General features: G+C 34.3%; 1 protein-coding gene across 2 annotated transcripts in view; it reads right to left on the bottom strand.

Moving 5' to 3' along the window:
* Positions 1-7,386: 7,386 nt before the first annotated feature.
* LOC143238292 (uncharacterized) overlaps positions 7,387-16,206 on the bottom strand; it is a 62,486-nt gene continuing 53,666 nt past the window's right edge. For both annotated transcript variants that reach the window (XM_076478383.1, XM_076478384.1), the window contains one exon: positions 7,387-10,760. In XM_076478383.1, coding sequence (XP_076334498.1) covers positions 8,982-10,760 — 1,779 coding nt within the window. In that variant the 3' untranslated portion in view covers positions 7,387-8,981. The remainder of the gene's footprint in view (positions 10,761-16,206) is intronic.

A 16,206-nucleotide genomic window follows, 5' to 3' on the forward strand; every position in this document is an offset into this window, starting at 1 on the left:
GTTGTTTATTCAAAGAGATTACGTTTAAGATAACGTTTCTAAGCATATTATTTATGGCTAGTAGATAATGTTAAAACAAAGTGTTTTAATTCACTAATTTTTTTGTGTTGGTTTCATCATATGTCGTAACTTATTAATTTTTTTCATTTTGTTTTGTAGTATGTAAAAATGGTCCCCTGCCTAAGTGATGGTCTAAATTAACAATAAAATCCAGTTCTGCTGGAAATTATACGACTTTTATACTTGTCGTGACATGAGTCAGTATTGGAAAGTTTTCAATAAATCCTTTGAAATCATTCCTCAAAAACAAGTTGTGATTTTTGTTTCACAAGTTATTTCCATTTGTCAAATCCACAGTCTTCTATAACTAATCTGTATATAAGTTTCATATATAACTTTACACAACTCTTGATTATAGGCACAAACAAACAAACTACTATTAAATTTTCTTTAAAATTATTATGTTCCAAGAACACTGAAAACAGTGACGTAATAGATGAACATAAAACGTGTAGAGCTCGTTGATGATGTCGAATCTAAAACGAAATATATAAACATCAAACGTGTAGAGACAAAGGCATCTGTCATAACCGATCTGAGTAAAAACCAAGACTGACAGATAGAGATACCTGTCATATCCGATCTATAAAGCTTCTAGCAAAACTTTTATACATGTTGTTGTATATTTTATGAAATCTTTTACAGTCTTCTAGCTTCTAAGTTATCCAAGCTTTTAAGTATGAATTAAAACCTGTTTTTCTCTGATGGATCAAACTACAAAACAAAAACACCTAATATTTTCTTTCGTCGAAATTCGTGATGACTGGACTACTGCTTGTCTCAGGAAAGAATTTTCCGACTAAAATCTGAGACTTTTAAACGTTCTCTCGTTGAAACAGCGGTAAGTGTACTGATTTACAACAATAATGATCTGGGGTTCGATTTCCCGCGGTGGACATAGCATTGTGGCAACGAGGAATACTGTAAATTTTTTTAAGTTTTTTGTTTGATTTTTGAATTTCGTGCAAAGCTACACGAGGACTATCTGCGCTCGCCATCCCTAATTTAGCAGTGTAAGACTAGAGGAAAACAGTTAATCATCACCACCCACCGCCAACTCTTGGGATACTCTTTTACCAACGAATAGGGGGATTAACCGTCACATTATAACGCTCATCACGGCTGAAAGGAATATCATGTTTGGTGTGACGGTGATTCGAACCCGCAACCATCGAGTTACGAGTCGAGTATCTCAATCATCTGGTCATGCCGGGCCAGAAAACAATTGAATTGGTTTTATACGGTAAGTGTACTATACTGTGGTACATCTTTTTGCCTCAACTGATTCGATTGGATTTCTCAGGTTACGTTCGTAGATGATTTTTTTACAAAATACTTTAGGAATTATTTAAACAAAGCTGGCTCCTTTGCTTATGATATATTGGTTGTTTGTAAAATGTAAAAAAAATATGGATAAGAAATAATAATAAAAACATTCTGAAAGTAAAAAAAAAGTTCGTTTCATCTCTTTCTTTCTAAAGGAACTAAAACAAGTGTAATGTATGATATTTGAGCTCAAGATTGGGGTCCCCGGTGAACGCCGCCATATTGTTTGCTGTAAATGTGGTTGAAATTGAAATATAAATGTTTAGTTATCGTAATAGATTGCGCTTCAAAATTAAAGACTATTTTTTAAGTATAAAGTTTTTTCTGCTAAGAATATGGCATGTTACATAAACATTCTGATGTCTCAGTAATAAACAGTACCCCATACAATAGAAACAGTTCGATTATCTTTATTTTCCAAAAGACTTAAATTTATTGATAACAACAGTCTTGGCATTAGACGAAAGTTCTCGTCGACAGTGTATTTGGCAGATGTGTTGTATTTGACGTATTATTACATATCCTTGTTTACTTTCACTTGCAAGTTCTTAAGAATTATTAATACTTGAAACATAGATATAGACTAATAGAGATAAAACTAAAATATGCTGTAGAAGGATTGAAGTTACTAGAAATAATAAAACAGGCCCGACATGGTCAAGCGTGTTAAGGCGTGCAACTCGTAATCTGAGGGTCGCGGGTTCGCATCCCCGTCGCGCCAAACATGCTCGCCCTTTCAGCCGTGGGGGTGTTATAATGTGACAGTCAATCTAACTATTCGTTGGTAAAAGAGAAGCCCAAGAGTTGGCAGTGGGTGGTGATGACTAGCTGCCTTCCCTCTAGTCTTACACTACTAAATTAGGGACGGCTAGCACATATAGCCCTCGAGTAGCTTTATGCGAAATTCAAAAACAAAACAAACGAAATAATAGAAATCAAGGTAAAGGTTTTAAGTTTAAAATGGTTCCGAAGTTCAGTCATCAATACTGTTAAAAAAACAAACAACTCTGTCACATGCGTCCAGATTATAACATTTGACAATTCAAAAAGAACAATATGTAATATAAATAACCTTACAACATGGTTGATTTGTAATGTAAAGAGAATCACACGATGGTTCATTTGCACCAGGCAAAGCGAAATTAATAATTTACCACTTTAGCACAGCTTTACAAACCTTTAGGTTTCGATATCTGAAACTCCACCAGGTGACACTACACATATAGTTGTTGGTGTTTTTTTAAATTAAGCACAAAGCTACACAATGGGCTATCTGTGTTCTGCCCACCACGGGTATCAAAACCCAGATTTAGCGTTGTAAGTCCGCAGACATATCGCTGAGCCACTGAGGGGGGGCTACATATATAGAGTGTTATTAGTCAAAAGTTGTGAAATACTTCTTAAAACTAAGTATAATTAAATCTGAAGAAAATCCTTTACATTTTTTAACGTATTAAATAATATCTCCTTAAACATATCACGAAAAGTATTTCTGTTTTTTTTTTTAATTAAGGGGCTTTGAACTGATTTTTTTTTATAGCTATGAGCCTTCACATAGAACAAAATAGTAATTATACGTTCTAAGAAACGTGTGTATGTTCTAATTATACATGTTAAATATTAGGCCAATACAAACACCATGTTTAAAGAACGTCTGAACGGTTTCATTAAAGCGTCACCTAGTGTAGTCAACATATACTTGTACATATTTGTGAACATTCACAGTTAGTGATTCGTTGTGACAATTATCTCTTTTTATGTCTTATTTGTTTTATAGTAACACTGGATATAATTATTTCGCTACAAGTGAATTTGAAGATATTTCATTACTACAAATTTGGATGTACAAGAAATATATACCTCATAACAGATGTCGTTATATTATTAATTACATAACTATAAACCTGGGATTTCGAGGAGAATAACGTATAAACTAGGAGACTTTTACGGCGTATGGTAGATTATACAGACATGTACAAAATTTTACTTATTGGAAAACGTTGGAAAAACGTTGAGCAGGAAGTAATATGGTTCACTTCTAGAATATGTCAGAAACGCCCTTAAGATCAAAGAATACAACTGATTCGTTGTCTTCGCTTCCAGTGGTAATAACTGTAAGACAGGAATAGTACATTAGGTCGCTTTGATGAATTGGTATAAAAAAATAATAATAAAAAAATAATAATTTTGTCTCCACCCAACTGTTCTTTGCGATAAGCTATCGTTACTTTACGGTATTAGCCTGAGATTTGAAAGAATGTACATTTGGTCTCTAAACATTTTGATTATCCCTGCAGGCACTTTGAGGTAATTATATAAAAATCTATGTATTTATTAAAATCAGTCAAGTATAGAGGTCGCTAAATTTGAATAATTTTATCACTTCTTTCCTTTCACAACATTTGAGTGAAATTCCAGGGTCTTTAACAAGTAAGAGTGAAGATAAATTTATCATTAGTTCATTGTCCCTTGCGAAGAGCTGCTACCGTGTCGAAAAATTATATTACAGACGTCTCATATTTCTGAAATGTTACGAGTTTGTTCAAATATATGAGTTGTTGGAACGTTTTTTTTATTTTTCTATAATTTACAGAATGAAACAAAATGACTTTTATAACCATCTACCTTTATTAGTATATGCATTGCTATCGTACACAAAATATCCATTTAACTACAATAATCTATCCATAAAACATAAACCCAAGACACTGATAGATAACATCTTACTATATAATGTCATGTTGATTATCATTCCTTCTTAATCCGTAAGATTCTGTGTATTCAAACCAGTAAAAGAGTAGTCGGTTCAATTGTACACACTGTCCAGAAAGAGAGCTATTCTGCAGATGTATCATAAACTGTAACTGTAGGCCTACTTCGTAATTTATAGTTGTAGGCCTACTTCGTAAATTGTGATTGTAGGCCTATTTCCTAAATTGTATTTGTAAGTCAACTTTGTAAATTGTAGTTGCAGGCCTACTTCGTAAATTTTGATTGTAGGCCTATTTCGTAAATTGTAGTTGTAGGCCAACTTCATGGATTGTAGTTGTAGCCCTATTTCGTAAATTGTAGTTGTAGGCCATTTTCATAAATTGTGATTTCATAAATTGTTATTCGTTGTACGCTTCCTTTTATTATTATGAGTACCGCTTCGTTTATTTCATTATTTTTCTGATACATAGCATGTTCTATAAAAGAGTAATATGTACCGATAACATGTTTACCATTAAAATAATTTTATTTACCACGTAAGTTAGTTATTTTCACTAAAAATGCATTTTGTTTACCGTCTTTCAGGACTTAGTTCCACACACACTCAAACAAATACAAAATATTTACTTGTGAACCTAATGACATCGTTCTTTAAGAAAGCATATTATTACTACTGCGCATGCGCTAGGTGATTTTTTTTCCTATGTTTCAACAACTGGGACGGCTAGCCATTACTTGTGAATGTAAAAGTTAAGCCTACCACAACATCTCTAAAGGTGTTAGGTTCAGATTAATTTTTTCAGTTAAGTCTATAGAATGATAAATTCTGTACAAAATTTAGATAACTGTTTGTTAGATCTCAAACAAAATAAGTTAATTTATATCTCATTTTTTAATATTTTTTATAACCCATACCATTTAATGAATGATTTTCAGGTTTGTATTTAAACATCAGTTGTATTCAATTAATAACAAGAATCGGCAAAATGTAATACACACATACATATATATAATATAAGAATTATATGAGCATCAGAATAAAATATATTTATATAATAATTATAATGACAAAGTAACGTAATAAAATTGTATGACACTGCTAACAGCAAATGTGCCGAACTTAAATACACCACAGATATTTATTGTACTACAAGCTTTTCAAATATTAGATATAATAAACATGTATATTACGATTAAGAAAGGCTGCTTAGTTAATTTGTTAGCTTTTCCAGACATTTTTCAAAATAATTCCCAAAGTCTTTCTCGTTTCCAGCATAAGTAAGATAGCTGGCTATCTAACTTTTCTTATATCTATAATTCAATTCAGTTTCGAAATTCAAGGATCTGTGTGTACGTCTGTTTTCTTATAGCAAAGCCACATCGGACTGTCTGCTGAGTCCACCGAGGGGAATCGAACCCATGACTTTAGCATTGTGCCAGCGGGGGACGAAATTCAAAGGACTAGTGAAAAAATGGTGATAAATGTTTAACAGCACTTTAAGAAGCGATTTTTAAAAAATCCACACACTTTAAAAAATTGCTAACCACATCTTCGGTTGAAAGTGCCTCCTAATGGCTCAACGGTAAAAAAATAGAATTCGAAACCTACGGTAAATAAAACACAGAAGTCCATTGTATACTTTTGCCCTTAACAACAAACAAACCGTTAGAATTTAGTAAAGTTCTCCCTTATTTGCTGATATTTAGATATTCACACGAAGATACAAAAAAAACAACAATTAAAGGTGTATCACATGACTATTGAATATTTTCAATAACCATGATCATCTGCACACAAAAAACCTGATATATAAAGTAAGCGATTGTTTTATTTGCTGCTGTGTCCACCCTAAAACGTAAAGTAAGCGATTGTTTGGTTGATTGCTCATTTTACCCTAAGATGTCAAGTAAACGGTTGTTTGATTGGTTGCTGAGTCCAGCCTAATATGTAAAGTAAGCGATTGTTTTATTGACTGCTGTGCCCACCCTAAAACGTAAAGTAAGCGATTGTTTGATTGGTTGCTGTGTCCAACCTAATATGTAAAGGTTGATTGTCTGGTTGGTTGCTCAGTCCACCCTAAAATGTCAAGTAAACGATTGTTTGATTGGTTACTGAGTCCAACATGAGTAATGCTGTAATGCTCTGTAATGGGCTGACAATCACAATGCGTTATATTAGAGTGTTTGAGGAAATGAAAATTATTATTTTCAAGAATAAAATAAGGGTACAACTGAATAGACTGGTTTTTCAAGCTTAGAATGCACCTCGCTCCAATAATATTTATAACTTGCTTTTAAAGAAAGGAAATACTGCATTTTTCAATAAAGTTCGTCAATGTTCCGACTTACCATAAACAATGGCTTGAAATATGGCGACACAAAGTCAGTAACGTCAGTGTAACGATCAAGAAAAAATATGGTCATCTTGATCATCCAGGATTCATCTTGATCATCCAAGGTTCATCTTGATCATCCAGGATTTATCTTAATCATCCAAGATTCATCTTGATCATCCAGGATTCATCTTAATCATCCAGGATTCATCTTGATCATCCAGGATTCATCTTAATCATCCAGGATTCATCTTGATCATCCAGGATTCATCTTTGTACCGCTGCAGATTACAATCACCGTGTTTGTTTGTTTGTTTGTTTGTTTGTTTACAAAAGTTTCTCTAGTAAGCGAGGTTAATAAATTTATCTTCTTGTTGTCAGAAGGTAAAAGACAGTTATAATGGCGTTACTGTTTGTTGGTAAACATAAACTGCACACACACACACAGAAAATACTTTACAATGAGTTATCTGTACTGTGTTCACCACGATATTGAAATCCATTGAGTCACCAGGAGTTTGGTCTTACTGAAAGAAATAAAAGTCTAGTTTCTACTTATGTCTGAAATGCCTTGTTTAACACACTTTTGCTGCAAAATGAAATTCAGTGAAGCCGAAAGCTTTGGCGGATTAAAATGTTTGAACTATGCGTGTGGCACGTGGTCAAATTAACTAACTAATTTTGAACAGCCCACGTGTTCGTCTCTCGCACATGTAACCTACAGTTTTTACTAGATGACATGCTAAATCTTCATTCTGAAAATTAACCACACATGGAAACGAACTAAAAGCTATTGAATTGGATACATATATGTTATTGTTGCATAACACAATTATTCTAAGATCGTGGTATCACTATATGACTAGAGACTTGGTGTTAAACTTCAAGTATTTTGTGTTTTCTTGAGTCACAAACCTCACATGTGAAGTTTGAGTAAAATATTTCAGACAATGGGTTTTTCGACGTTTAATTTTCTAATAAAATCTGGTAAACCCGAACGGTTTAAACAGCAAAGCAATAACACGAAGCAACAAAAATGTTACATTACAACACATAATTAAACACATAATTGTACAAAACAGGTGAAGTCGGTACATATCATTTTCTAAGAATTTATATTAACAATTAGTTAAAACAACAGAATAATATATTTGGGGGGAGGGAGATCAATCTTATGGTGATACTACTGGTAAATTTGTTTCTTGTAAAACACAATAGTTCTACACTTTCTGGGTTCCACATGACAGTTGTTGTGTTTTTCATTTTGACTAATAATAACTCTTTTTCTACATTCTACATCCTGGTTCATTCAGATTCTATAGATTTCGGTGTACTCTAACTTATATATCTTCTAAATCCTATTTATTCCTGTACTTTATTTCCCGAGCACCAATGGATAGTGGTCTCCCGCATTCGATAATTCCTCACTGTTCGATATCCTTTAGATTCAACGTATATTTTTTCTTTTGATCCTTGCATTATTTATATTTTAATCTTGTCTGTTTTTTTTTAAAATACCTTATAATCCCAGTGAATCCCGAATTTCTACAACCCCTAAATCCCATGTACCGCATCTTCAACATGATTTATTTTTAATAACGTTCAGTGAATACGTGTTTACAAACGAAATCTGACAAAGGTGGTTTATACGTTCACAAAGTTAGACCTACACATCCAAACAGAAAACGAAATACAGTTTCTGAAAAACCAGCCACTAAATATACGAACACCAAAATCACCGTTAAACATCTGTTCCATCGTCCATTAAATATACGAACCCTATAATCATATTTCAACACCTTCGACATCACACCATAGGTAACACAGCTAGAAGTAACGCTCAGGTTTTCATTACAAAGTAAAAGACATGTAACTTCATACATATGAACTGTTTACATTTGGAGAATGTCATGCTGTGCACCTCTGGCTGCCCTACACCTGGACAGAGTGTACGCCTACTTATGGTGCGTGACTCACAGGATAATCCTAAACTCGTCTGCCATTTTTTTTTCCTTTTTCTAAAAATTTAAATATATAACACATAGCTTATTTTTGTTTGCTTTGCAGTAAACTTTAAGCTTCTTTTACATTCTTTATATATATAAGCATTCAGTGCTTTATAAAATGGGATGTATATAATCTTTCTCTAAAGGCTAAAATAACGTGTCTTATCTCTCACATAAAACTACATATTTCATCGAAATAACACACTTCCAATGATTTTGGATCATCACGTTTTCGAGCTCATTCCACTAACTTTAGTTGTCCACTTATTACCCATGATAACTCTTCTAATGATATGATAACCAGGTAAAGTCAGTAAACTTCTGATATATTACATTACGAAATATAAGATGCTTTATTTCTTTCAGTTCATTTTCTCACGTAAAAAAAAGAAAAAAAGTCACCTTTAAGCTAATAATAAACTCTTTCTCGTCTTTAATTACCTAAACAAACAGTCGTGTAGCATCCAGGCACTTACCTGCCAGTCATTTAATGCATTACGTATATATATATAGTAAATCACAAAGTCACATGGTGACTCAGTGCTTAAGTAATACGGATTTTTGTCTTGCATGGATAATCTTCGCTTATCTCCTCGATTTTGTCAAGAGTAGCAATAAACCCAAAAGGTTTATCATCTTTGTGTCTACCGTTTAAATCGTCCGCTACAGAGGTCTCGTAATGATAACTTTCGTTTCTCTTTTCTTCGTGTGTGTAGTAAACTGCACCTTGCCTCTTGTAAATAACGACCAGAATGATGATAGTCAGTAACACGATAACCACAAGTAGAACTCCAATAATGATTCCCATCAAAGGTTCAGAGTTTGAGGTTCTGGACTGACTCTCTGGGTCTCCACACGTTGGAACTTCACTCACTGGAAGAGATCTGATCTCTCTAAATGCCAGGATCTCAGGATGGACACATTTGAAACACGTGTGGTCCCTTCGACAGACCTTTCTGTTGCCTAAGGAACTGTTGAGCCACGTGAGAACAGGGAGAATGTGGCATTGATCGCAAGTCCACGGATTGGAATGTAATGGAACGCTGGAGAGTCTTGTCATATTAGTGAACTGATCCAGTAAGCCCGGTTCTAGTCCTAAAAACAAGTTACCAGACAAATCCAGCTCTTCCAGTTTGCCTAGAGGTCTCAGAATGTTCGGATCAAGAGTAGACAATTCATTCTGCGACAGATCGAGAACACGTAGATCTCTGTTAGTGAGGAAGATGTTTTTTGGAAGTGTTGTGAGGGCCAGCCCAGCAAGACCCAGCCGTCTGAGTCGATGAAGTGGCTGGATAAGACTTGCTACTGTGTTTACGGCCAAGTTATTGAATCCAATATCAAGAGTTTGAAGGCTAAAGGTCAGTTGTTTTAAAATGCCACTTTTAAAAGAAGCAAATTGATTTCTGGAAATATTTAAGGTCTTTATGCTCGCATTACAGAAGGCACACAAATCAAAACTGACTATTTGATTCCTTGATAGACCTAGATAGTCAAAGTAGTGACCGTTAAATGCTTTGTCTACAATGACACTTATTTCATTACCATCTAAATACAGCATGCGAAGTTTCTTCAAGTGTCTGAACTCTTCAGGAGCAAAATAGTTGAAGAAATTGTCTCTTAGGTCTAGTTCTTCTAGATTTGGTAAATGCTGGTATATCAAAGAATGCAAACGAGAAAGTCGACAGTTAGCTAGGCTTAAGCTTTTCAATGGCCGTAGATCTTTTAGATTTTCTGGATCAATATCTTCTAGAGGGTTACTGCTCAAGTCCAGTCGTTCCAGCTTTTTCAGCATATAAAAGATTCTTGGAACCAGACGTTTCAGCTTGTTTCTTGCCAGTGTGAGGGTGGTGAGGTTCGAAAGAAAGCGAAACGGTGCTGAAGGTGTTGCCCTAATGACGTTGTTGCTCAGGTCTAAAATCTCAAGATTGACAAGCCCGTTGAAGTCGAAATCGTGAAGTTGGCTGATATTGTTGTGACTTAGGTTCAAAATTCTCAGGTTCGTACCAGGCCAGAACGAACTGTGTCCAATAGCAGGAACACGTGAAGTTGTGATATGTACCTCTTGTAGAGCTGTAAAATCTAAAAATATTCGACCAATTGTCAAGAAATTTGGATTATCTTGAGGAGCATTGACTATAAGAACTTGTATATCAGTAGCCATGTTGGTCGTTGGAATTTCAGTCATCCCTCCCTCACTACATATTACAGTTTTCTTTCCTCGCTGTATTTCACACCTACACTGTTCTGGACACCTGGCGGTGATTTCCAGCACTAAAGTCAACAACACTCCAACCGACACTAAAAATATTCTTTCCGACGACATCTAGAAACAGAAAAAAAACTGATTAGATTATAGAATGTGTAAAAACATATTATTCAAATTTATAAATCTATTATTCCAGGTATAAATTACACTTGTTTAAACTGATGGCCTTTCACACTTTCTTCTCAATCACTCAATTACTGATTTCAAGTCCGAAATTTATAAAATAGCATTTGAATATTCTATTTTGCCTGCGACATTTTACTGTCCAAGAGATCTTTCGTTTAATACCAAAACTCTTCAAATGAGATTGACTATGATAACAGCTAAAGTAAACTGAAATACTTATATATGTAAAAACGGCTCGTTTAGGTTGAGAAAATTTTTACGATGAGGAGCGAACAACGTTTCGACCTTCTTCGGTCATCGTCAGGTTCACAAAGAAAACACTCAGTTACATAACCCCTTTCAAACATGTGGTCAGCTTCCGGTCAGTTTCCTTTTCCTTTCTTTGTGAACCTGACGATGACCGAAGAAGGTCGAAACGTTGTTCGCTCCTCTACGTTTGTTTGTTTGTTTGTTTTGGAATTTCGCACAAAGTTACTCGAGAGCTATCTGTGCTAGCCGTCCCTAATTTAGCAGTGTAAGACTAGAGGGAAGGCAGCTAGTCATCACCACCCACCGCCAACTCTTGGGCTACTCTTTTACCAACGAAAAGTGGGATTGACCGTCACATTATAACGCCCCCACGGCTGGGAGGGCGAGCATGTTTGGCGCGTCTCGGGCGCGAAGCCGCGACCCTCAGATTACGAAGCGCACGCCTTAACGCGCTAGGCCATGTCAGGCCCCGCTCCTCTACGTAAAAAATTTTCTCAACCTAAAGGAGCCGTTTTTACATATATATATTTCTCTACAAGTGGGTTTTCTCATCATCACTGATTATAAACTGAAATACTAGTTGTATGTCATCATAGTCAGCCCAGCTAACAAATATTATTATTTAAAAGAAACAAATCTTGGGCAACGACCTAAGGCTAGAGCTGTATTAAGAACATATTGGGTACACAGGTAGCTCATCGGAGCTCCTGTTTATACAAAAGGCCCTCTTTTATATTATCGAGCTTTTACCTATCAAGAACATATGTCCAAAATATAATGTTTTTAAAATACTACAGTCTCCATTTTATGAAATAGACGATGGAAAGTTTATTAACAAACATGATCAGTGTGAAGCGTTCTACATCGTGGATTAAGAAACAAGTTACAGTTCATAAACAACAAGTTAAAGAGAAATGTGTAAAAAAAATACACCTTTAGTCCAGTGTGATGTTTTTATTGTGAACGTCAGGTCTACTGGTGTTATTGCATCACCAGCTTCCGACGACTGACACCAATGCAATGTCAAATGTTTCAGGTTTAAATAAACTATAGGAAAATACAAAACGTACTAACACAAATGAAAATAAAATAGGTACAGTTGATGTACAAACTTGGAAATTTGAATTGGCATACAATGAATGTAACTTTAAACAATATACAGTTTGTGATTTCATTAATAACGTAAGGTGGTACAAAAATATGTAATAATTAGACGTAACAGAATTTATAGGTCCTATGAGTATTCGTAATCATTTTTAAAGTACAAAATTTTACGTAGTAATAAATATATATATATTAAAAATGAAAAGCAAATCTGGAGATTTATGTAAATTTCAACTAATTAACTATGCGAAAATCCCCTCTGGAGTTTTTATTTTAATTCAATCAGAAAACGTTTCGATTCCAAATGTATAACGTAAATATCTAACACAACCTTATTGATATAAGTAGTTATTAATAACGTTATGAATATTGTGGGTCTTAAGGTATACCTACAGTGAAACTGTTTACCACTAGAGTCTTTAGAAATAAATTTATTATAATTGGGGTTTTAAATCGGGTACACGAGTTATAATTGACAGTAAGCCACCAAAACGTTTGTAAAGTAAAAACACTTATTTTTTTGTATTTCTTGTTTGGGTTTTAGTTGCCTGCTGTTATCGTGGTAAGCATATTTGAAATGCTCTAACTAAAGTCATTCTTATTTTAATATTTATCCGTCAAGAAAACATTTCTATGTAGAGCTAATTGTTAGAGTGTCTGGTTTGTGAATCTGAGGATTCGTGGCTCTCATCCTGCCGTAAAAAAATACATTTCGTGGATACGCTATAAAAAAGAAGTTCTGTCTCATTATTCGAGTTAAAAAATAGTAACCCAAGAAAAGACGGTGGGTACCGTGAACCATCTGCTTTCTCTTTAGTCTGTTACTTCAAAATACGGGACGAATATGTGCAAGGCCCTTTTTGGGACTGTGTAAACAAATTCTATAAAAACAAAATTCACCCATCATTAGAAATCTAAGCTTTTAGCTATCTTTGTTTGGAACTGGTTTAGACAGGTTAATAATTGTACTACGTTTGCTGGAAAATTATTTGCATTTTTTAAATGGTCCTATGTTTGATTGGAAATTGATTAAATTAAAGTAACTGTCCTACCTAGGCCTGAAACCGATTTAGAGTGTTTATATTATTATATTACCAACTTTTGGAACTAATTTATATTGTCTCACTGTTCAAGAATATTACAATCTAAAGAAGAAAGTTTTTCTTATAGTATTAAAACGTGAATTATATATACACTATGAAATATGTTCTTTCTAAACTAACTTGCTGCTACTGTTTTCTTATCATGATTCATTGTTTGAAAAATAATTTAATGACGCTCCCTTTTAAAACTTCTCCGATGACAATAAGGGACACAAAACTCACCCCCCTCCTAAGAACGCCTGGCTGGTTTTTCTGTCATCCTTCAAGACACGTATGTCTTAATGTAGTAGCAGTGTGACTTAAAAACAACCTTATCTAAGTTATTTTGAAAATGGTTCTGACGCGTTATCATCTTCTAGAGAAAGACACACGTTCTCATGAATAGCCCATTCTCAAGCTATAACTTTCATGTGATGAAATTCTTCTCGAAGACGATAGATATTTAAAGATTATTACCGAACAATCTCTGACGACTTATTGCATCACATGACAGCATAAGAAGTGCTTATCACGTGCAGAGTTTTCAAAAATTGATTTGGCATTTAGAAAATTTTATTGTGGAGCACGGGATTGGGGGGGAGACAGCAGACTCCTAATGACGGTAACGCCATAAATTGTGTCATAAAATTTACCAAGTGGACGAGTTCTTACTCTCAGAATTCTTCTCAACGACTCGATTAGTTATGAAATGACACTACCTCTCCCAGTTATTCATGAACCAGATTCAAACCACAGTGAACACTATCCAATAGAAGTAGATTGGCGCTTTTTACATCTCAATGTCTGTTTCTATATTACTATGAAGTGCTCGTGAATATTTTAACAACAATTTATAGATAGGTAAGAATGGTGTGCTTGTGAATATTTTAACAACAATTCAGAGACAGGTAAGAATGGAGTGCTCGTGGATATTTTAACAACAATTCATAGACAGGTAAGAATGGTGCGCTTGTGAATATTTTAACAACAATTCAGAGACAGGTAAGAATGGGGTGCTCGTGGATATTTTAACAACAATTCATAGACAGGTAAGAATGGTGTGCTTGTGAATATTTTAACAACAATTCAGAGATAGGTAAGAATGGTGTGCTTGTGAATATTTTAACAACAATTCAGAGATAGGTAAGAATGGTGTGCTCGTGGATATTTTAACAACAATTCATAGATAGGTAAGAATGGTGTGCTTGTGAATATTTTAACAACAATTCAGAGATAGGTAAGAATGGTGTGCTTGTGAATATTTTAACAACAATTCAGAGACAGGTAAGAATGGAGTGCTCGTGAATATTTTAACAACAATTCAGAGATAGGTAAGAATGGTGTGCTTGTGAATATTTTAACAACAATTCATAGACAGGTAAGAATGGAGTGCTCGTGTATATTTTAACAACAATTCAGAGACAGGTAAGAATGGCATGCTCGTGAATATTTTAACGATAATTCATAGAGAGGTAAGACAACAAATGAGAAAGGTCAATCATGTGTCAATACCATGAAACACAAACTTCTAAGTTTTTAGGTAAAGCACGTCATATATGATTCTAAGAATTTGAAAGTGAAAGTAAAGAATAATGCCAATAAAATATCGACCATCGTATACCTGGAACTTTAAGTTCTGACAAGTTCTCTGATAGGCTTAGTCGGAATTCGAAAGACATGGTATTCGTCCAAACCCTATATATAGTGGTTTGCTCACAAAACTGTATGATCTATTGTATATATATAAACTGGTTTACTGATGAAACTGTGTGTTATGGTTATATATATATATATAGTGGTTTACTAACGAAAAACTTAACAATGTCTAAACAATGCTTTACTGAGTTGTCAACATCTTAACAATGTCCAAACAATGCTTTGTTGAGTTGTCAACAACTTAACAATGTCTAAACAATGCTTTACTGAGTTGTCAACATCTTAACAATGTCTAAACAATGCTTTGTTGAATTGTCAACAACTTAACAATGTCTAAACAATGCTTTGTTGAGTTGTCAACAACTTAACAATGTCTAAACAATACTTTGTTGAGTTGTCAACAACTTAACAATGTCTAAACAATGCTTTGTTGAGTTGTCAACAACTTAACAATGTCTAAACAATGCTTTGTTGAGTTGTCAACAATGTCTAAACAATGCTTTGTTGAGTTGTCAACAATGTCTAAACATTGCCACTGTGATGAAATTTAAAGAAAGGGACACCTTTTATGGTTACAAACCTTTCTTCCTCTTCTTTATTAAGTGCGATTAATGGAAGAAAACCAGTAAATTCTTGCCTCAGGGTTTCACTATGTACAACGTCTTGTTTTGCAAAGTAAAAAAACAACAAACCCTCTCCTCTCGTAATCTTCTTTGGATTCCTCTGGTTGGAATTTACTTAGCTCATGTCTGTGAAGAATCTTAAGAACCAACAAAAGAAAAGACGTAACTAGTCAAGATGAGTACAACTGCTAGCTTTTTCCCCTACCGGAAGACACGTCCAAAAGAAAGAAAAAAGACACGTGGAGTTATCCGTCCGAGGTTTAGGTTATGATCTATTTCTAGCTAACGTTGAAGAACCCGTTAATCTAATACAATGAATCATAACCTTGTAATACATATAACCCTTACAACACGTTACAAAGTACAGTTTGCGTTTAACATCATACTAGAAACTGTATTTGTTTTGTGTGTGTATTAACTGGTTAAAGCGTTTTAATGTTATTTATTTTACTGGAAAACCGTTTGAAAGCTAGCCACTGAGAAAGAGTTTTGAGTACAGAAACTTGAGATTTTTTCCACGATATTTCGGACACTGGATTTGTTGGTTTGTTTGTAAAAAACATGTTCTGAAGAGCCTCCTGATTGACCAGTTACAAAAATTTGCGTCCAAAATTTCAGTGTCTGAAGTTATTTATTTTTTAATAGAACTGTATACCAAAGAAG

This window comes from Tachypleus tridentatus, chromosome 13, assembly GCF_004210375.1.
Source record: "Tachypleus tridentatus isolate NWPU-2018 chromosome 13, ASM421037v1, whole genome shotgun sequence".
NCBI lineage: Eukaryota > Metazoa > Arthropoda > Merostomata > Xiphosura > Limulidae > Tachypleus > Tachypleus tridentatus.